General features: G+C 35.5%; 2 protein-coding genes and 1 long non-coding RNA gene across 5 annotated transcripts; all 3 read right to left on the minus strand.

Annotated features, from left to right (window-relative positions):
* Window positions 1–331: 331 nt before the first annotated feature.
* si:ch211-276k2.1 lies at window positions 332–3,568 on the minus strand. The gene is given in 2 exon segments (NM_001128720.2): window positions 332–884; window positions 3,381–3,568. Coding segments are annotated over 2 exon segments (486 nt in total). The 5' UTR covers window positions 3,524–3,568; the 3' UTR covers window positions 332–541.
* Window positions 3,569–5,399: 1,831 nt separating this feature from the next.
* Window positions 5,400–17,199, minus strand: si:ch211-276k2.2. 3 transcript variants are annotated; one of them, XM_087303068.1, is made up of 3 exons: window positions 16,876–17,199; window positions 9,252–9,505; window positions 5,484–5,959 (listed from the first exon to the last, which is right to left on the minus strand). In XM_087303068.1, exons 2-3 carry the CDS (start codon window positions 9,395–9,397, stop codon window positions 5,617–5,619), a joined length of 489 nt encoding a protein of 162 aa, XP_087159194.1. In that variant the 5' UTR covers window positions 9,398–9,505; window positions 16,876–17,199; the 3' UTR covers window positions 5,484–5,616.
* Window positions 17,200–17,342: 143 nt separating this feature from the next.
* LOC147838629 (uncharacterized) lies at window positions 17,343–22,498 on the minus strand. Its single transcript, XR_015522475.1, has 2 exons — window positions 19,080–22,498; window positions 17,343–18,005 (listed from the first exon to the last, which is right to left on the minus strand). It is a non-coding gene; the product is annotated as an uncharacterized LOC147838629 (long non-coding RNA).
* Window positions 22,499–24,381: the final 1,883 nt, after the last annotated feature.

Genomic DNA, 24,381 nt, shown 5'->3' on the forward strand with positions numbered 1-24,381 from the left:
ATTAGTTGGCGGGCCTGATCCAGCCCGCTAGCCATACGCTTGACACCCCTGCACTAGACGGATGTGCATGATTATTTATTGTTAGTTAGGAATGAGTTAATGGTAAGGTACCCCTCTAAGTAAAGTCATGACATACATTTCAATTCATGTTGGTTATGTTTAGCTAAAACTAAAGTATTAATTCAAAAACATGAACTTAAAAAGTATTTCCCAGTACTGGGTTGCAGCTGGAAGGGCATCAGCTGTGTAAAACATATGCTGGATAAGTTGGCGATTCATTCCGCTGTGGCAACCCATGATAAATAAAGGGTCTAAGCCGAATGAAAATGAATGAACTAACAAGTAATTTAAAGTAGCTTTTATTCATACATGAACTTATGTTAAAGTTAACGTTAGTTCTTAATTAGCGCATGACTTAACTCGTCTGTAATAACGTTTAATTAACATATCAGTACAGTACATCATTATTCAAGTACTGTTACTGTAAAGTGTTACCAACAATTTGAGTACAAATTCATTAACTTCATCGAGTCATTCACAGTCAATTGGCCTGACTGCAGCGGCCGAGTCGACAGGCTTCACAATGAGCTGTTTCGTGAGGCCCATCAATCCTGCCATTGAACACTGGGGGTCTGTTTGTCTCTCCCAGGTTTTCCCTGTAGCATCTCATGCGGATCTTTTTAACTAGTTTCTCCATCAGCACATCCATGTTTTCCACTGGGAACTGTGGACGCTCCCACTGCGGTGCCGAGCACGTCTTGCACTCCTGTTTGAAGCCCCGCAGTTTAATGGTTCCTCGTCTCGATGCCGTGTTCAGGTTGAAATGAAACACCACCTTCACTTTCGAAGACCCCCAGCCTCGTCTACACAGGGAACACCTGAACCTACAAATGAAATACAGAACTGATCTGTTCATTTACTCACACTCACTTGCGTGATTTTGTAATGATTAACCAGATTAGACTAACTTTGGATGTTGGATATGCTAAGATACATAATTTAGCATGAAATGGCAAGCTGCTAATAGGTTTCTAACATGAATTAGCACATTTTTAGCATATATGTTGTATCGATTAATATGTTGCTTGTAAGGACTATCATGCTGCTAACATATGCTTATATGATCTGTCACTGATCTTAATGATTTGATGCTGGATATGCTAAGCTACATGAATTAGCATGTTTGTAGCAGAAAATAGCATGCTGCTAATAGGCTTCTAATATGAATTAGCACATATTAGCATTGAACAATTGTAGAATTTAATGATTTTATTAATAATAACTGATCTGTTTGTGCATTTACTCGCACTCATTGATGTGATTTTGTAATGATTAACCAGATTAGACTTATGTTTTGATGTTAAATATGCTAAGCTACATGAATAAGCATGTTTGTAGCACAAAATAGCATGCTGCTAATAGGTTTTGAACATGAATTAGCATATTTTTAGCATATGTTGCATTGATTAGTATGTTGCTAGTAAGGACTGCCATGTTGCTAACACTTGCTTATATGATCTGTCACTGATCTTAACGTGTTGATGTTGGATATGCTAAGCAACATGAATTAGCATGTTTGTAGCACAAAATAGCATACTGCTAATAGGTTTCTAACAGGAATTAGCACATACTAGCATTGAATAATTGTAGAATTAAATGATTTTATTATTAATAACTGATCTGTTTGTGCATTTACTCGCACTCATTGCTGTGATTTTGGAATGACTAGCCAGATTAGACTAACGTTTGAATGATGGATATGCTAAGCTACATTAATTAGCATGTTACTAGCACAAAATAGCATGCTTCTAACAGGTTTCCCACATGAATTAGCACACTTCAACATATTTCTTGCATTAATATGTTGTAAGCAAGGATTGCCATGTTGCTAGCACATGATTTATCATTAATAACTGATCTGTTTGTGTATTTACTCACATTCGCGTGTTTTTAAAAAAAAAAAAAACCTGATTAGATGAACGTTTATGCTAAGCTACATGAATTAGCATGTTTCTAGTATGAAGTAGCATGCTGCTAACAGGTTTCTAACATGAATTAGCACATTTTTTGCACTTATATGTTGTAAGTAAGAATTTGCATGTTGCTTATACATTGCTTATTTGATTCACCACATTAATTGCATGAATTAGCATGTTGTCAGTATGTTACAGCATGACTTCCCTATTAAAAAATCCAGCTTAAACCAGCCTAGGCTGGTTGGTTGGTTTTAGCTGGTTTTAGAGGGGTTTTGGCCATTTCCAGTCTGGTTTCCAGTCATTTTCAGCCTGGTTTTAGCTGGTCAGGCTGGGAAAAGACCAGCTAAAACCAGCTTGATCAGCCTAGCCAGGCTGGGAGCCCAGCCAAAACCAGCTATGTCCAGCTAAAACCATGCTGGTCAAGCTGGTTTTTGCTGTATTTAGCTGGTGATTTTTTAGCCTGACCAGCTAAGACCAGGCTGGAAATGGCTGAAAACCAGCCTGGAAATGGCCAAAACCCCTCTTAAACCAGGCTAGTCGACCAGCTAAAACCAGCCTAGGCTGGTTTAAGCTGGATTTCTCATTAGGGTTAGCCTGTTGTTAGCATGAATAAACGCGTTGTAAACATGTTTTAATGTTGCTAACATGCTTAAATCATAATAGCATAGTGCTATTATGAAATAAAACATTTTTAATATGTTTTCAGATTGTTTTTTTTTTTTTTTGTAGAAATACATGTTAAAGTGTACTTTGGTCAATCGTGGCCTACTGGTTAAGAGTCAGACTTGACCAATTCAAATCCCAATGTCAATTTAACAGTTTACAAACATTTTTTTAAGAGTATTCATGATTTTGTACAAATTCTATGTATTATTTTTTCTTAGTCTCTGTTAAAAATATATCAAAAGTGAATGTTTTCTGTCTCTAAGCTAAATTAGTGTCATAAAATGAAATATTTATCTAAAGCCTTAAATTGGTTTAATATAGTTCATGTTAAACCAGCATATTCTATACATTACGAAAAAAAGACACTTTTTTTTTTACACGTTTTGTAACACGTTAAGTGCTTTAAATAAACAAAGATAGCACTTACAGTAGATTCAAGTACCAATTCTTACTATTAACTTACCTATTATTAAGACATTGGCTGTTTATTATTATTTATTAAGCACATATTCTGCATGATCCTTTTCTACATTGTCAATTCTACCCGTAACCCAATTATTACCTTGATTACCTACTACTAACTATTAATAAGCAGCAAATTATTAGTTTATTGAAGCAAAAGTCACAGTTAATGGTTCATTAATAGTGTCATATCATAGTATCGTATTTCCTAATATATAATATATCAACACTGAAGAAAGAAGACATGCTTGATATCCTTTAAATCTGTGCTCTTACTGTGCGAAAGAGCCAGAGATGTACTGATGCCAAGATGGAGCTGCTCCGTTTTCTTCAATAGTCTCATCAATTTCAATGGTCCAAGCGTCCCCATGAAGCTCTCCTGCTTTCTTCTGCAAAGCACTGTTCCACACGTATGCCATGTCTTTTTCTTCACTGCAGTCTGATGGGAATGATGCTCTGCCTTATCACCTACTGTATATACTCACTCCCTTCACAAGAAACAAAACTGAAACCTACAGGTAAGTTGCTGTTTTCCACAACACAAAAGAGAAAGTATTGGAGACAGTGATTATGAACTAGGGCAGAATAAGAAATCATGACTTACAAAAACCTATTTCCTTTGTGAACATTTGAAGACTTAACAACAACAGCAACAAAACATCCCCTTCTTACTCTAGTTCTTACTTCTGTGAGCACTTACAGTTCCTTTGTATAAGTAACACTTCATATTGCCTCTAAATGTTGAATCGCTGTATGCCTCATTTGTACTGTTACAATGAATGAATATGGTATTTATTATACTAGCTACAGTAAGTATGGCTGCATTTCGTTCAACCCAGAAAATGTAGTCTCGTGTACGTTTCTAGAGACAGCGAAATACATCCCGGGAGGTATGTATTTTTGCAGTTTTTGTTTTCGTGAATCCACAATAGGCCACTGTGTGTTATTTATTTGCCTCCCAAATGTCTCTCGCGAGTTCCGTTCACGCCCGCACTGTATTTGTATGAACTCACCAGAAGCCGCTAAATGATTGATCGGGCGACCGGCCAATCGAGCAACCCACTCTCCGCCTTCCCTTAACCCAACTAATTTTACTTATTGACCCGCCCACCCGCTTACTTCCCTAAACCCAACCAACAGTTTACAAAAGCCGTCCAGAAAAAAAAGCCCTCATCTGATTTTTACCATATTTTTAGATTTTACCACATTCTCGGCCTTTTTTTCACTTGTTCATTATATTTTTTGGATTCTGTTTTTGTCCTACCTGATTTTTGAAACTGGACCCAAATCCGGTTGTCGTTGTTGTTGTGGTCAACTCCTCTCTGCGTCTCAAGTCCACCGATGTACACGATGAGCTAACTGGACAAACTGGTTGCAGCGGGATAGCCCTCCACACGGAGGTAAGCTGTCAGCTGGTAAGCGTTCAAAGGAACAACGTCATTCTGCCGTAATGCAGCCATACGTACCTCCGGCTACATAATTCGTGGTCTCCAGAAACATCCGCGGGACTACGTTTTCAGAATGAGCCTGTGTTGATTTTGTTTTTATAGCGGGACAGTATTACGTTATTCTTTTTCGCGCTTACCAGCTGACCCCTTACCTCTGCATCAATGGCCTTCCTGCTGTTACCTGTTTGTCTAGTAGCTCGCCATGTATGTTGGCAGACTTAAGACGTAGAGAGGAGTTGGTCTCGATGACGGGGTTCGAGTCCGGCGAAGAACCATTCCAGAAACCAGGTGAGAAAAAAACCAAAGCCAAAAAATAAAATAAACAATAACAGGGTGAGAACGTGGTAAAATCTGAAAACATAGTCAAAATCAGACGAGGGCTTTTCTCTTTCTGGATTGCATTTAAAAACAGTCAGTTGAGTTTAGGAAAGTGGGTGGGCGCTGGTCAATCTGTGCTTTTGAAAACACTATTGGTTGGGTTTAGAGAAGGAGGAGGGTGAGTCAGTCGTTAAGTCAGTCAACAGCGGCCTCTGGTAGATTTACGTGGGAAGAACAGGCTTGAATAGCAACCGCAAGAGATAGTTGAGACCTCAAAAAGCTTACACAGTGACCTCTGGTGGATTCGCAAAAGCAAAAACTGCAAAAAAACGTAGCACATTCCCACCTTTTTATTTACTTATTTTATTTTTTGGCTTCTGTTTTTGTATTACCTGCTTTCTTTATTTCGGATGCGGATGCATTTTCAGCAGCAACCCAGTACTGGGAAACACCTATAAACACACACACTAAGGACAACTTTTGTTTACCCAATTCAACTATATCGCATGTCTTTGTATGGTGGGGGAAGCCGGAGCCCCTGGAGGAAACCCCTGTGAGCACTGGAAATCAACAGCAATACGATGCAAATATTAATATATAAGCAAACCCAATCTTTAATATCTCTAAAATATATGCTCTGTTTATTTCCTCAGGATTTATTTGTGTAAACATTGCATACATCATCATCAGCGAAACGAGTTCATTTAATAAATTATCGAGAAATTTAAGTATTGGTGCAATCGTTCTCAGTTGGCCTGGCTGCAGATCCCGGATTGACAGGCTTCACAGTGTTGGCTTTCATGCGGGCCGTTAACTCTGCCGCTGAACACCGAGGGCCTGTTATTCTCTCCCAGGTTTTCACTATAGCATCTCATGCGGATCTTCTCAACAAGTCTCTCGATCAGCACATCGATGTTTTCCACAGCGAAGTTGGGATCTTCCATTCGAGCTTCACTGCATCGCCTGCACTTCTGTTTGAAGCGTCGCAGTTTAATGGTTCCTTGTCCGTTTGCAGCGTTCAGGTTGAAGTGAAACACTACCTGCACTCTTTTAGACACCCAGCCTCTTTTACACAGAGAACACCTGAACCTACAAATGAAATGGAGAATGGATCGGTTTAGTGTTTTCTATTGTCATAAATCTGAATGTACTGCAGAACATCACAGAAACGAAAACAGCTGATGGAGTATACACTAACCTGTACACTAGTCAGTCACAAGGTGGCGCCAAACATCAAAAACGCAAGATCAAATTGAAATAATGTTGTATAACAGGCCCGGATTGGCTAATCGGGAGGACCGGGAGAATTCCCGGTGGGCCGGTCCGTTTTTTGGCCGCGAGGGCCGGTGTCCCTAGCTGCAGAATCTGTTGCTCTCAGCAGTCACACTTTTTAAATTTATTTATTTACTTGACCACAGCCTTTTTATTCATTATTTTACCGCAACTCTTCTCTTTTCATCTATTTTAATGATTATAAAATTCAGTTGTGCCTCCCTTCCGAGCACAGCTATTGTGGTCCAGCGGTTAGCACGTTAGATTAAGACGCCGCGGACCCGGGTTCGATCCTCGTTAGACTAACTTATTGTTTTCCTTTTTATTGTTAAGACATATAATACTGTTAGGGTTGTTGAACATTTGAAGTTCTAAAGCAGCTGTTTTCTCAAAAAAAGACGTGATAGTGTCATTAGAAACTGATTTGGAAATGACCTTATTTTAATATAGTCAGTCGTGAACTGAGGTGGGCCGGTCTGAGGCTTGAAACTCCAGGGCTGAAAAGGAGTCCCACTCCGGCCCTGTTGTATAATATTGTAATTAATTACATTTTATTACCAAAGTTATTCATTTAACATTGTTTTTGTTCACATTTGTTTGAAGATAGGCTTAATTTACAACTGTCCTAGAGTTAAACAGTATGTTTTGACCATTTTTGAAACCATTCAGAGGATCTTCAGTTCTGAAGGAAGCACTTTTAGCTTAGCAAAGATCATAGAATCAGATTAGACCATTACAGGGCTCGACAATAAGGACTGCCTGATGACCCGGGGCCAGCGTGCGTGACGCTCAGGCCAGTGCACTTATTGGTGACCGAGTGCTGATTGGTGACTGATTAGTGACTGAGTGCTGCCTTGTCACAAACGTTTGGCTGCGACTGCCTGTCAATTGCCTGCAAATACAATCTTAGGGGGATTTCACACACAGATGTTTGTTTTGGAATCTGTCTCGTTTCCCCACGGTTAGCTTGGCATATGTGAGTCCAGCAATTGCGCTCGGATCCGTGCCAAATCAATCAGTCCCGGATCGCCTGAATGAGGTGATCTGTGCTCGATTGAGCTGATCGATTGTAGTAAGAAAACAAAACTGTGCAACAAACTAACGACCCAGGCTATATCACAGTGTATTATGATTGAGTAATCACCACATATATGGCTATACGAAGAGAGAATGATGAGCAGGGCGGGATGTCATTCCTAACAACAAATGTGCACTTCATGTCTAATACGAAAGTGAAAGCATGCTGAAATATTACCGAGAGCTGTTTACCTGTTAGGAAAATTGACCGAAGTTACCATCTGATTATTTTTTCATATTTTAATCTTGTTATATGTGTGTTAGGCCTGTTGGTTTCTTCATTTCTGCACTGACAGCTCGAAAGGAAGATCAACATTGATCTGCTTCATGATTTGATGCAGTCTTGCTTTCTTTGCAGTCTTTTCTTTCTCTCTATAATTTAAGTCTGAAAATGAAATGAGGCTCTGTATGAGAAAGTCTGACCTCTTTGATTTATATTTGGTGACGATGTCTGTGGGTTGTTAAAATTTTCAAGAGTTCACACTTAGCTGATGATTTACAAAGCTTATTTGGCATGCTGTCCCGGGAGAGAGCCCCGAGCTCAAGGGCTCCTCGAGCCCGGGGCTTCCTCCCGTTGGCAGAGCAAGAAGGGAGCCTGAGCTCGGTGGATCTCAGAACTCCCCTGCCGCTGTAGCTAAGGGAACGTAAGGAATTAGACCAGCTTGATTGTTAAGTATGTTGAATGTCTTTGGATGGTGGGAGGAAACCGGAGAGCCCGGGGAAAACCCACGCGGACACGGGAAGGACATACAAACTCCACACAGAAACACTCACCGGTCCTATCGAACTAGGACCAGCAGTATTCTTGCTGTGTGGTTCACAGTGCTAACCACTGGACCGCCGTGCCGCCCAATTACAGGTAAAGGAGGAGAATAGGGGAGGAGGGGGGTTTCTTCCAAACGAAGATAAAGTGAACTGAAAACTTAGACTATTTATGGTGCCTTAGGGCTCATATGATTGGAAGATTAGTGATTAGCAAATGCGAGACTGGACGTGATAAATCATAAGCACGTGATCCTCTCGAAATTAGTTTATGAATAAACTTCACAAAGTGCACATTTTCACTTATCAAATATTCTATACACAACTGGTCAATTGTTCGGGGTCAGTATGATTGTTTAATATGTTAAAATAAGCTTCTCCTGCTCACCACGGCTGCATTTATTATATCATAATACAGTACATATTGTAAAATTGTTTTGCACTATAAAATAACTGTTCAAAAGTAGTTTATCATTTAATTTAATCATTTATTTCAGTGATTTTAAAGATGACTTTTCAGCTTTATTACTCCAGTCACGTGATCCTTCAGAAATCACTCTAATATTAATTGTAATTATTATTAATATTATTATTATTAATGGTAATAGCAATCAAAGCAATAATGTCTGGAGTAATAATTTTGTTTAAAACTACATACTATTAAAAAAAAAGATTTATTTAAAATTGTAATAAATATTTACAATTTATTTTACATTTAACGAACTTGATGGACTGAATATTTTTCCTTTAATAAAAACATGAAAAAACTAATAAAACTGTCCCCAAACTTTTGGCCGGTAGCATATATATAACTCATTTACAACACGACATGTTTGCTATTGCAGAACGTCTTTTTTCTGCAACCGGGGACCCGTGTGACGTCATGTGTGACGTAGGTCGGTAATTGGTCTATAGCCTAAACTTAACATAAAAGGCCTTAATTCTGATTGGCTGACTGCAATGTTGTTGCAGGATCAACACAGATGTCCATCCAGGAACACGTCCTACTTGGTAAAATTGGGTTGGTGGGTGATATTAAAAGTGGTTTCTGAAATGTTGGCAAAATGTGCATTATTAATCCTATTCTTGGACCAGATTTAAATGGCAGTACAATTGATGAAACAACACCATACACAAATTTCATTTCACATTTACCTCAAGCAATTTCAAGTATCTGTGTTTGATTTCAAGTACTTTCCAGGCATCGAATCATGTCTGAAATTCAAGTATTATCAAGAAGTGTTTGAACCCTGTTTATTGTGTGCCCTACCTTGCGAAGGATCCAGAAATGTATTGGTACCAGTCCCGAGCCTGTCTATGTGGCTCAATAGAGTCATCAATGGTAATGTGCCATGTGTCCTCATGAAGATCGCTAGATTTCTCCCGCAGAGAATTTTCCCACAGCATGGACGCCATTACTTTTATCCCCAGAGCGAGCAGGAGTGATGTTCTGCCCTGTTATCCTCCTCCTCTGAATATATACTGTACAGCTGATCTCTCCATTCACAGGAAACGAAACTGAAACTGAGTATCCTGTTTCTGGTACACAAAAGTGAACTCTGCTTTACAAGTCAAACTAATAGAGACTGCACTTTGACAGAAGCAGGACTTTTGACGATAGTGGACTTTAATCTGTTATCTAACACGTATATGGTACTGTATATTTTACTGTATGTGTATGCAGGACTCTAAAAATAACTCAAGAGGTCTGTTAGCACTACTTAGTTTAATACATTATTGTAATTTAAAAATTCTAAAATGCTGATTAGACTAAAACTTTTAAGGTGCCGGAATAATTTGATTAATGCTGAGTTCAGACTGCATGATTTTCAAAGTAGTCTTGTCACAGATGTTTTCACACTGCATGACTATCTGGGCTTGCGTTTCGGCGCTGCTTTGTTTACACTGCAAGATGGATTGGCGACAGGGACTTTCACATTGCATGACTTTACTATAGGAAGAATCGCCGACAACTTCGTCCAAACTACGCCTCACAGCCAAAAACACGCAGTATATCTTTTGTTATTAACTATATAATGAGAAAGAAGCCTTTAATGGGGTAGAAAATGTACATATTTGCTCACCTAAGTTTAAAGGGAATTAGCCATTTCTCCTCAACGTTGATAATAAACTGATTTCTTTCTGTATGAAACGTCAAACAGACATGGTTGCTCCTAAGTCCTGTCAAACCTCCACTTTTCCTCCATTTCGTGCGTCCAAATAAACCGAAAAAGAGCGCTTTTAACTTCTCCCCCAGCCTCCCGCTGGCCGGCAGCAGGTATACACACACGCACACACACAAGTGAATGCCGCTCTCTCATTGGCTGTAGGCGATCGCTGATGTTATTTTCAGTCAAAACTCAATTCACACGGCATGATTTGAATCGCCGACAGCTCCAGATATTCAGCATGCCAAATATCTCACAGGCATCGGCGACTCATCTGTGATTCTCTCAGATCGCGTCTTTGATAGTTCATAATGTGTGATTGTCACTCACGTGCACGAGCAGCGATTTGCCTGTGATTTCAGGCATTTGTCGGCGATTTCTCAAAACCTGTCGGCGAGCCAAAATCGGGGCTAAAATCACGATAATTACATCTATTTAAAAATGCAGCTAATTTAAAGGTAAGTATATCTGTCACTCTAAAACAGCATCTAACGTGTAGCAACCGAAAGAAATTAAGTTAACTCATTTTTTTTCACACTAATAGAGTTGTTTTGTATTTTTAAGTCCACACACTGATGATTTTTGTTTGTTTTGTATTGATAATATTGCACAGTACGTGTTTTTGTTTTGTAAAACAATGCAAAGCTGTGGTTTAATATGAATTTAAAAAATACCGAAAAACAACAATGTTGTTGTTGAATGTATTTCTTACGAGCATGAAAATTTTTTTTACAATTTCGACTACCTAATTTATTTGAGGTTCTAAACTTGAAAACGTGCATGTAGTTAAGTGCATCACACTGGATTTGTCTTCAGGTTTTTGCTATGTAAAAATGCCTCTGATTGAAGAGGAAAAGATTTGGCATAACATAATAGAGTTTGTTGTCTAAACTTCATTTTGTTAGATGTTGTCGTAACGTGAATATATTAATGCAAACTCTTGCGTTAATTTTTTTTGTTTTGTATAACAATATTGGGGCGAGGCAGTGGCGCAGTAGGTATTGCTGTCGCCTCACAGCAAGAAGGTCGCTGGTTCAAACCTCGGCTCAGTTGGCGTTTCTGTGTGGAGTTTGCATGTTCTCCCTGCCTTCGCGTGGGTTTCCTCCGGGTGCTCCGGTTTCCCCCACAGTCCAAAGACATGCGGTACAGGTGAAGTGGGTAGGCTAAATTGTCCCTAGTGTATGAGTGTGTGTGAATGTGTGTGGATGTTTCCCAGAGATGGGTTGCGGCTGGAAGGGAATGTTTAAAACTTTGCTGGATAAGTTGGCGGTTTATTCTGCTGTGGCGATACCGAATTAATAAAGGGACTAAGCCGACAAGAAAATTAATGTATAACAATATTTTTTTTAGAGGGTAGACAGTGTTTCTGTAGATACCATAATGTCAAATTTAAGACTTTTCAAGACCTTTTTAAGACCATTAAGTATTAAACTTAAGACCTATATTACAATATCAAAAACACGCATACAAATAAAGAGAAAATATATATACTTGACGCGTTCGGGTAGGGTAAGTTATTGTATACGTAAGTTATCGAGTAGGCAAGTTATTGTATACCAATTATTTGATCTGTAGACTATTGAAAAAAATATTTAGCTTAAAGGGGCTAATAATTTTGACCTTAAAAATTAATTAAAAACTGCTTTTATTCTAGCCGAAATAAAGCAAATGAGACTCTCCAGAAGAAAAAATATTATCAGACATACTGTGAAAATGAAAAATAAATTCAAAGGGGGACTAATAGTTTTGACTTCAACTGTATATATATATATATATAATGCACATCTTATATTGTACACTTATATCTTATATTGCATATGCAATTGTTTTTATAAATGATAAATGCCCTTTAGTTGACAAATACATGTCAAATTCTGTGGACTGATTTATACAGAACTGTTGGGTTTATGTACAGTATGAGCAACTGTTATTAAATTACCTAAATAATTAAAATAATTCTTTACCTTCTCTGGAAAAGTAATCTAAAACAGCATTTACTTTGTAACTGATTACACCCAACACTGGTGAAACGTTTTTTTTAATTTTACATTTTTTTTTTTATTATAAAATTTTAACAGTACAAAAAATACGTGCCAGGGGGTAAGCATAAATCTAATACAAATCTACAAAATGTACATATGTAATAATCAAATAAATACATTGTGGTGTTCACAGTGTTGTAAAGTGCGTAGGGCTTTCTTATTTAGAGTCTCTGATACTACTAATGTATAATAATAATTCAGTCATCAACACCTTAAAATGCGGTTTCTTACTGGTGAATTTACATTTATGAATGTACAATTTTTTTTCAGCAAAATAATTAAATTAAATAACAATTTTCCTCTTGAGTAGGGTACATAGAATAGGGTACGGATAGCCTTATTATTACTCTTGGTATATCTAGTAAAACAGGTTTTGCCAACATATGATTTAGTTATATCAAAAGACGATGCATCAAAAGCATGAACTTGAATAAATTGAACCAAAGTTGAAAACTCTTGTTGGGTAATTGAGATTTTGTAATAAGATAGGAATTCATTGTAAGAAAACAGTATACCTTCTTTATTATATAACTGAATAACTAGATTAATTTTGTTTTCAAATATTAAAAAAAAAAAGAGATTTGCGCTTGTATGAAATGTGTCTATTATTCCAAATGAAATAGCGATGTGGGGAGAACACTGGTGAAACGTCTTAGAGCAGGGGTCACCAATCTCGGTCCTGGAGGGGCCGGTGTCCCTGCAGGGTTTAGCTCCAACTTGCCTCAACACACCTGCCTGGATGTTTCAAGTACACCTAGTAAGACCTTGATTGGCTTGTTCAGGTGTGTTTGATCAGGGTTGGAGTTAAAATCTGCAGGACACCGGCCCTCAAGGAACAAGTTTGGTGACCCCTGTCTTAGAGTGAAATAGTTATTGTTTTGGCTCCATCTGCTGGACACCGCGGTACATGCAAGCTGTATAAATGAGCAATAGAAATATCAAGAGATAATAATCAGCTCATCTGCAAAACCTGTGTGATCATTTTAATTCTTAACGTTTTAGGTCCATTTGTTTCTTCCATTACTTAAATTTCAGTTGCTCTTGCTTTTTTCTTGAAAATTTCTTTTTCCCCAGGAAAGTAACATTCATTAATAATTTATTTTTTTTTGGGTTAGTCCCTTTATTAATCAGGGGTTGCCACAGCGGAATGAACCACCAACTTATCCAGCATATGTTTTACGCAGCGGATGCCCTTCCAGCTGCAACCCAACATTGGAAAACACCCATACACAATCAGACCAAGGACAATTTAGCTTACTCAATTCACATTCACATATGTTTGGACTTGTGGAGGAAACCCACACAAACGCGGGGAGAACATGCAAACTCCACACAGAAACACCAACTGACCCAGCTGAGGCTTGAAGACCCGAGCCGAACGTCTTGCTGTGAGGCGACAGTTCTACCCACAGTTGTGAGATTATATCTATTTCTAAGGAAAAAAGTAGAATTACAAGATATAAACAGAGCTGCAAGAAATAATCATAACCTATAATCTACAAACTTGCAATTAGCAGAAATGAAAACGGCACTATGAAAACAACAACAAAACAGAATTGCGAGATATGAAATCAGAGATATTTTCTTTTGCATATTCACTTTACGTAAAAAAAAAAAATGATGGGTTCATTTTTAAAACTACATTTAAATGACTATTGAAAGTGGTTGAATATTAAGCCTTATATGATACAGCGATGATGCTTAATATGATGCATGTTATTTGACTGTTAATAAAATAAAACAAGTAAACAGCTAACAAATGGGTTTGTCCACTTTTTACCCAGCTTTAGAATAAAACAACCCAGCATTTTGTTTTAAGAGCCAGAAGACGTTCTTTCTCATGGAAAAAGTCTTATTTGTTTTATTTAGGCTTGAATAAGATTATAATAATGGCTTTTTTCATCTTAACTATTTTTTTTTTTTTTAAGGTCAATATGTTAGCCGGCTTAAGCAATATTTGTTTTGACTCTACAGAACATTAAGGTAATAATATTAAGGTGATTATGGGATACTGTGATGATGCTTAATGTGATGTGGGTTCTTTGACTGTTAATAAAATAAAACATTAATTAAATTATGACATAATTTAAATAAACAGTTGGGGTGATCCATATTTGACCCAGCTATAGATTTAAACGACTCAGCATTTTTTTTAGGAGCCAATGTTTTTTTTTCTAATGGAGAAAGTCTTATTTGTTTTATTTTGGCTAGAATAAAAGCTAATAATGGCTTTTTTTCATCCCAATTGTTGGGTTTGACCCTATTTGACCCAGATTTGGGTTAAAACAATCAGGATTATAATCATTTCTGGCAACATATAAAATTAGGATAAACGACTATGTGAGACAACCTTATTTTCCTTGATTTTAAATCATATATATTATATATATTCCAAATGATATACAGCAGATTGAGGAATTATTTACAGTATTTCCTATAATATTTTTTCTTCTAGATAAAGTCTTATTTGTTTTATTTCAGCTAGAATAAAAGCGGTTTTAAATTTTTTAACCCATTTTAAGGTCAATATCATTAGCCCCCTTAAGCAATATTTGTTTCGACTGTGTACAGAACATTAAGGTATTAATATGAAGCTGATTATGGGATACGGTGATGATACTTAATGTGGTGTGTGTTCTTTGACTGTTAATAAAATAAAACAAATAAGAAAGTTACATTCTAATAATAATAATAATAAAATTAAATACTTAAACTAACGATTTGGTTGGTCAATATTTGACCCAACTTCAGAACAAAACAACCCAGCATTTTGTTTTCAGAGACAGAAGACGTCCTATAATATTTTCTTTCTTATTTGTTTTATTTCGGCTAGAATAAAAGCTAATAATGGCTTTTTTCATCCCAAATTTTGGGTTTGACCCAGATTTGGGTGAAAACAATTGGGATTATAATAATTTCTGGCAACATATAAAATTCGGATAAATGAGTTTATGAGACAGCCTTAATTTCCTTGTTTTTTATTATATATAATTATATATTTTCCAAATGATATACAGCAGAGGCAGGAATTTTTCACAGTATTTCCCATAATATTTTTTCTTTTGGAGAAAGTCTGATTTGTTTTATTTCAGCTAGAATAAAAGCAGATTTTAATTGTTTTAAACTATTTTAAGGTCAATATCATTAGCCCCCTTAAGCAATATTTGTTTAGACTGTCTACAGAACATTAAGGTATTAATATGAAGCTGATTATGGGATACTGTAATGATGCTTAATGTGGTGTGTGTTCTTGGACTGTTAATAAAATTAAGCAAATAAGAAAGTTACATTCTAAAAATAATAATAAAATTAAATACTTCAACTAAATGTTTTGGTTGGTCAATATTTGACCCAACTTTAGAACAAAACAACCCAGCATTTTGTTTTAAGAGCCAGAAGACGTCCTATAATATTTTCTTTATTTGTTTTATTTAAGCTAGAATAAAAGCTAATGATGGCTTTTTTCATGCCAAATTTTGGGTTTGACCTAGATTTGATTGAAAACAATTGGGATTATAATCATTTCTGGCAGCATATAAAATTAGGATAAACGAGTATGCGAGACAACCTTAATCTCCTTGTTTTTATTACAGTATATATAATTATATATTTTCAAAATGATATACAGCAGAGGCAGGAATTTTTCACATTATTTCCTATAATATTTTTTCTTCTGGAGAAAGTCTGATTTGTTTTATTTCAGCTAAAATAAAAGCAGATTTTAATTGTTTTAAATTATTTTAAGGTTTAAATTATTAGCCCCCTTAAGCAATATCTGTTTTGACTGTGTACAGAACATTAAGGTATTAATATGAAGCTAATTATGGGATACTGTGATGATGCTTAATGTGGTGTGTGTTCTTTGACTGTTAATAAAATAAAACAAATAAGAAAGTTACATTCTAAAAATAATAATAATAATAACATTAAATACTTCAATTAAATGGTTTGGTTGGTCAATATTTGACCCAACTTTAGAACAAAACAACCCAGCATTTTGTTTTCAGAGCCAGAAGACGTCCTATAATATTTTCTTTATTTGTTTTATTTAGGCTAGAATAAAAGCTAATGATGGCTTTTTTCATTCCAAATTTTGGGTTTGACCCAGATTTGATTGAAAACAATTGGGATTATAATCATTTCTGGCAGCATATAAAATTAGGATAAACGAGTATGCGAGACAACCTTAATCTCCTTGTTTTTATTACAGTATATATATATAATTATATATTTTCAAAATGATATACAGCAGAGGCAGGAATTTTTCACATTATTTCCTATAATATTTTTTCTTCTGGAGAAAGTCTGATTTGTTTTATTTCAGCTAAAATAAAAGCAGATTTTAATTGTTTTAAATTATTTTAAGGTCAATATTATTAGCCCCCTTAAGCAATATCTGTTTCGACTGTGTACAGAACATTAAGGTATTAATATGAAGCTGATTATGGGATACTGTGATGATGCTTAATGAATGTGATGTGTGTTTGTTAAAATAAAACAATAAAAAAGTTCAATTCTAATAACAAATGACATATTTCAACCAAACTGTTGGGTTTGTCCGTATTTGACCCAGCTTTGAATTAAAACAACCCATAATTTTTTTCTCAAGACAGTTACTGGAACAAACACAATCAATGGAAAGCGAGTGAGAGAACACGGGGGCTCATCTACAATAAACGCTTACCCAGCACATCTGCGGTGGATGGAGAGGAAAACATCTCACTATAAACTCAAAGCAAGTGAAACTAGCGAACGGGTGAAATAGGTTTGGCCCACAGTTCTTCTTTTTAATAGGCCATATCGCGCTCCTCATTAGATATTCAGGCCTGTGTGGGCGCTGGAAAGAGTTGCTACTCAAGGTAGGCTACCTCTGCATGTTTCGCGGTTTCAAATGTTCGGTTTTGATGCGCGCAGAACATTTCTAAGAGAAAGAAAAAGCTATTCTCCAGCTCTCAGTACATGCAGGATGACTCCATACACACTCCTACTCAACTGCCAACACACACACACACAGCCGCATCTGATGTTATCTTCGTGGCCGCGCTCGTGTATGTGTGCGCGCGCCTTCAAGTCAACCAAAGCAACGTTCAGGTTAGCGCGTAGTTGCTAAATCCGGATGTCTTTGTTCCAAAAGAGAGACAAAAAGACAGATTGTGGTTACACGTACATGTGTATTTATATTCGAATGCATTTTTACATCGTGGTGAACGCCTTTACATTCATTTGAAATCATTCAACTGCAGTATTTACATACATAGTGCAACAATCTGCATACAAAAGGCATAACAATACACAAAATGCTGTCGTACAGGATTAATAGTGTTGATATACAGTACACAGACGCAATTTAGGAGCACATAGAAACTTAACAGCAGGAAGATAGTAGGTAGACAGGCCCGCAGCCAGCCTGGTGAATGGCCTGGTTATTTTTTCTCCGAAACTGGACTTTTTTTGTGGTTAATTTAGGCTTCTGTTTAATAATGAGGACTAAATACTGTATTTTTACGACATTTTAAGCACTATTTTAGCTGAAATAGATTGTTTGATGGTCATCATTACCAAACAAATCACAATAGCCAAAATAGTAGTCATTTTAATATCGGTCGCTTTCGGTGTTTCACACCTTTTCATCTGTCCAACCTTTGTTCCAAGATTTTGAATAAAAGTATCTTGTAAAACATTTTCTCTATTTAAAACCAATGCAGTTGCGAAAGATGACTTCACTTCATCAGATTGTATGTTTTCTTGCACAGCAGATGTGCAAAAAATAAAATAAAGTAAAATAACTGTGTGCACTGACCAAAACTGATTCCACTTGGTCTTGAAACCTTTTTTAAATGGTTATTTTCAATACTTATGATGGCATAGCAGTCAAAATAGGACAAATGAGCTCATGTATGGGACAAATTCTGACCTTTGTCAGTGAGGGGTGGGTCTTTTTTCTATAAAAGTGGAGTTTTTTGTGGTTATAGGCTTCATTTAGGCTACTATTTAATTATGAGGTTTAAATACTGTATTTTCAAGATATTTTTAACACTATTTTAGCTGAAACAGATTGTTGGATGGTCATTATATCCAAAAAAGTACATCTGAAAATTCATGGATAACAACAACAGCCAAAATAGTATTCAAATTCATTTTAATATCGGTCGCTTTTGGTGCTTCACAACTTTTTATTGGTAAATTTCTGTTCCAAGATTTTGAATAAAAGTTACTTGTAAAATGCAGTAGCGAAAGATGACTTCTCTTCATCAGATTGTATGTTTTCTTGCACAGCTGATGTTGGACTCATGTAAAATAACTGTGTGCACTGACCAAAACTGATTAGCTGAAGTCACACTGATGCTGAGCAAACAGAGGACTCCACTTGGTCTTGAAACCTTTTTTAAATGGTTATTTTCAATACTTGTGATGGCATAGCAGTCAAAATAGGACAAATGAGCTCATGTATGGGACAAATTCTGACCTTTGTCAGTGAGGGGTGGGTCCTTTTTCTCAAAAAGTGGAGTTTTTTTGTGGTTATAGGTTTCATTTAGGCTACTATTTAATTATGAGGTTTAAATACTGTATTTTTATGACATTTTTAGCACTATTTTAGCTGAAACATTGTTTGATGGTCATCATTACCAAAAAAAGTACATCTGAAAATTCATGGATAACAACAACAGCTAAAATACTATTCAAATTCATATTAATATCGGTCGCTTTTGGTGCTTCACACCTTTTCATTGGTCCAATTTTTGTGAAAAGATGACTTCACTTCATCAGATTGTATGTTTTCTTGCACAGCAGATGTGCAAAAAATAAAATAAAGTAAAATAACTGTGTGCACTGACCAAAACTGATTAGCTGAAGTCACACTGATGCTGAGCCAACAGAGGACTCCACTTGGTCTTGAAACCTTTTTCAAAGGGTTATTTTCAGTACTTATGTTGGCATAGCAGTCAAAATAGGACAAATGAGCTCATGTATGGGACAAATTCTGACCTTTGTCAGTGAGGGGTGGGTCTTTTTTCTCAAAAAGTGGAGTTTTTTTGTGGTTATAGGCTTCATTTAGGCTACTATTTAATTATGAGGTTTAAATACTGTATTTTCAAGATATTTTAAGCACTATTTTAGCTAAAACAGATTGTTGGATGGTCATAATAACCAAAAAAGTAAATTTGAAAATTAATGGATAACAACAACAGCCAAAATAGTATTCAAATTCATTTTAATATCGGTCGCTTTTGGTGCTTTACAACTTTTCGATGGTCCAATTTTTGTGAAAAGATGACTTCTCTTCATCAGATTGTATGTTTTCTTGCACAGCTGATGTTGGACTCAATGTAAAATAACTGTGTGCACTGACCAAAACTGATTAGCTGAAGTCACACTGATGCTGAGCCAACAGAGGACTCCACTTGGTCTTGAAACCTTTTTCAATAGCAGTCAAAATAGGACAAATAAGCTGTGTATATATGTATGAGACAAATTCTGGACAGTCAGTCAGTGAGAGGATGGTCATTCGAACCATCCCTGGCTACGGGCCTGTACTGATCACTCTTTACAATAAGGTTTGGTTAGTTAACATAAACTAATTATGAACAATACTTGCAGAGCATTAATAATCTATTATCAACTATAGATCAACATTTACAAGTGTGCATTATTAAAATGTGAATTCAAGCTTGTTAACATTAACGCACTGCGCACTATAAAAATATATTTGTTATTTAACAGTTTATGTATTTTTACGTAAAAAGGTTTTCACTTATGGATGTGAATTGTATTATGGGATGTTGATCTCTGCTCTGCTGAATTTTGATGTTAAAAATGTTAACAAAGTGACTTTAATTAAAAAATAATATAACGTCTAAGAAATAATAAATAGAGAAACAAATTTGTAAAATAAAAGAAAATGTACTGCAGTTTATACAAGGTTTGCATAGCGTAATATTCCATCATGAGGACGTTGCATTTTGTTTGGAAATGAAAATCGGGTTGACGCCAGAACCCAACGTCAGGCCGACGTTAATGTCCAACCTAAAATCCACCAAATATCAACGCTTATTAATATTACAGCTTGACGTTGTTTGAACGTTACCACCATGACGTCTGTCTGACAGAATTTTGGATGTCATACCTGATGAGTAAATGTCAGTATTTGATGTCAATATGATTCTGGTTTAAGATGTCGGCTCGTCACTTTCCAACACAACCTACCAATTATCAACGTCATATGATGTTGGTATTGGAGGTCAAAATAACGTTGTCTTTAGAGGCTGACTAGACATTACATTTTGGTCACTTGACGTCACAACCTAAATCTAACCTGATATTAACGTCTTATGATGTTGTGTACCTGCTGGGATACAAGGCAATATATCATTTTGAACTCTAGGAAAAAAGGAATTTATTTTTATTACTTTAGTGTCTTTATTTTTTATTAAAAAAATGTTTAGACTAACAACAGATTAATCAATCTTTTCTATTGTATTATAGCACATCTCGACCTGACACACTTCCTCTTTTTTACTGTTCTGCATGCTTTTTAGAAGCTGACTAGTGGAAAAAGCAGAATAAGAATAAATTTAGGATGGTTCCAGACTGCTGTATGGACATGTCACAAGGAGCATGATCTTTGTAGAAGTTATAAAATATATTAAAGATGCACGGAATTGTTCAGTTCTGGTGTGCAGAAAAGGGTTGCAGAAAGAGGAAGTATGTCTAGGGGTTACAAAGAGCCAAGGGACTGCAGAATGACTGATCAGTGACGTTAAACCAAAACTCCACCTGTTAATATCAGTTGTGTACTGTATATATGCTGGAGTCAGGAAATGTTCGTTAGTTGCGAACCTCTTGAATGTAATTCTTGTATTGCATTGGGGTAACGTAACCCAGAGCTCTGTCATCGAATTATTCATTTGTATCTAATAAATTACTAATATTTTTGGCATTGAAGAAAACACTCTCCAGACCTTTTCTTATTGAACACGCATGGAATTGGCTTGATATTCCAACAAAACATTTAAAAATGTTCATAAAAGTAAATTTTTCTGAGATTTCAATGTTAAAAGTTTTTGGAGGAAGGGCTAGGTCCCATAATGCAATTCAAAAGCGTAAAAAATGCCCCAAAATACCAAAATAAACGGAAAACTTCTAACTTTAAAGGTCTTTTTTTTTTTTTACAGTGTGACATAAAACGCATTATTTTTAATTCGGAAGTTTATCTGTATATCGCTTTTCGCAATCCTTTCCAACTTTTTTACTAACACAAAGATATATAAATACATTGACAACACATTAACTAACACTAATACGACCTTGTTGTTAAGTTTTATCATAATACTACTAATAACAAATGTTGAGTGGTGTATGCGAATGCTAATCTGACTCTGGGTACTTCATAAATGTGGGGACTTTTGGCCAGTTTTACCTAGTCGTGAGTTAAATTTTTATTAAATAGCACATACACATCTCTTCAGAAGCCTGGCAGTTATTTTCTTTTCTTTTTTTTTTGGAGAGATCATTTCTGTGTGTACAACACACAAGTGCAAGTATGACTAATAATTTGCTTGTGGTTGCAACAAAGGCTTATTGTAAAAAACGTGCCTCTAACTGAGCTTGTGCAAAACTCGAAAAGCATACCTATACACACAATTCACTGCGGTTTCCTGAGGCAATGAACACTAATGGCGGCAAAACACCAACAGCTTTAATTCCCATTCACACGGTATGATTTTAACGGAAATTTTAAAGTGGTTCAAGTTATTATGATCTAAAAATGCTTACGATAGCAAATGGTTTATTGACAACATGGACAACATGTTTGCATCACGTATTTATTTATATATATGAGAAGTCAGAATTATTAGCCCCCTAAATTATTAGACCCTAGTTTATTTTATCCTCAATTTCTTTTTATCGAAGAGTTTTTTTCTACACATTTTTTTCTAAACATAATAGTTTTAATAACTCATTTTTTATAACTGATTTATTTTATCTTTGCCATGATGACAGTAAATAATATACAGCTTAAAGTGACATTTAAAGGCTTAACTAGGTTAATTAGGTTAACTAGGCAGGTTAGGGTAATTATGCAAGTTATTGTATAACGATGGTTTGTTCTGTAGACTATCAAAAATAAATAAATAAAAAATGTGCTTAAAGGGGCTAATAATTTTGTCCCTTAAATGGTGTTTAAAAAATTTAAAACTGCTTTTATTATAGCCGAAATAAAACAAATAAGACTTTCTCCAAAAGAAAAAAAATTATCAGACATGCTGTGAAATTTTTTTTGCGCTGTTAAACATCATTTGGGAAATATAAAAAAATAAATAAAAAATCGAAGGGGCTAATAATTCTGACTTCAACTGTATATATGTTTGTAAGTAAGTAAACGCGCTTGGTGGTTTACCTGGTATTAAAGCATTGTGTTGAAACTTAATGATAATAATTTTTCTTTCAAATATTTTTATTCAGAATTGCCAGTTTATATCTTGCAATAGCAAGAATTTTGAATATAATATTATAGAATATAAAATAATATAAAATAATATAAAATAATATAATATAATATAATATAATATAATATAATATAATAACAGTGATTCTCAAACATTTTTCGCCAAGTGCCAACTCAGAAAAAAACTTTGTCTCTCCAAGTACCACCAAAACAACCAGTATTGAATGGCATAGTAGGCTTAATTAAGCAGCTACAGCACTGCACAGTTAAAAAAACGAGATAGATTAATTCTTCTTATTATTTATTATTGTAAGCCACTTTAAACATTATAAATAGTTTGAACATTAACACTGTACTGTGCTCACAGGTAAAAAAAAACATTTAAATTAAAATGTGCTATTAAAAGTTAATTAAAAGTGGCACTGTTCTTAAAAGGTGAATAGAAAACTGCTTTACTTAAATGTGAAGTGTTATCATAAAGTAGCCTGTTCATCAAAACCTGGAAATGTTCCTTGAACCTCATATAAATAGTCTAGATGTAATCATATTCATATATAAATTTTTAAATATGTGTTGCATCTATATATGATGTATTTGTATATTTTTAAAACCTAAACATTAACTTGTGTTTAAATATATGAATTGGATTTATGTATTGAAATTAGATCTGCTTACTGCATGTTAGAGTAGGCTTTGTGTGTCAGAAAAGCAATACCTGTGAACATTGGGATACAAAAATACGGGATACGCCCCCAAGATCCATAATAAATACGGGAAGGAAATTAGCTTCAAATGATAGAATACATAACAAACATTAGAAAATCACAAATAAAATTAAAATCTATATACCGATCACATCGGTATGCGTCAAAGGGTTAAAAGTGTGTTCATTTTTTTACTTAGATTTTTCAGCGATTACTCTGTTGGTAATTGTACCACAGTTTGAGAACCACAGTATTATAATATAATATAATATAATATAATATAATATAATATAATATAATATAATATAATTTGTCAACATTTATTGGGACAACTTGAATGAATTGTGTGGAACCCTGCCTATTTTTTGTGCTTTGAATAAACATCCAGTTTGCTGGTTATTAATGGTTATTATTAAGTGTACTGTAGGTGTATAAATATACATCAAAAATAGTCATGCAGAATAAGGCATTGTCCAGTTAATAATTAATAGCCAATACTTTGTAGTAATACTTTATAGCTAATAAGCAACTGCTTAATACAACAACAGATCCTCAAAGTGTTACGCCTCATTCACACGAGGCTTCAGCGTCAACGCTTGACTGAAGAAGGGGTGTCTGAAGTTGGGGCTAACACAATCATAGCAGCGTCAGCCAATGAAATTCAGTCACCAATAGGCCACTGTCTAGCTGGTGTATTTGCATATTGCGATCTGATTGGCTGACGCTTCTGTCGGCACCTGAAAAGTTGAGCTAGTCCCAACTTCTGCAGGGAGCATCGCCTCTGAAGCGGCGCTTATGGATCCATGATGCAGTTCGAAAAAGCTTGACGTCACCCATTCAAAGTGAATGGGAAGCATTGACGCTGACGCCCCGTGTGAATGGGACGTTACCAAAAGATAACTTTTTTACTTCAGTGAATGTCTTGGTTTGTTTTTGGTTAATTTAGTGTTGGTACATAATGCTGTAACACTGCACACTTTGTAAAATATCCAGAAATGAGCAGTTTTCCATATTTTGTGTTTCATGTTTTTATTTTTGC

This window comes from Danio rerio, chromosome 22 (assembly GCF_052040795.2).
Source record: "Danio rerio strain M-AB ecotype USA chromosome 22, GRCz13ab, whole genome shotgun sequence".
NCBI lineage: Eukaryota > Metazoa > Chordata > Actinopteri > Cypriniformes > Danionidae > Danio > Danio rerio.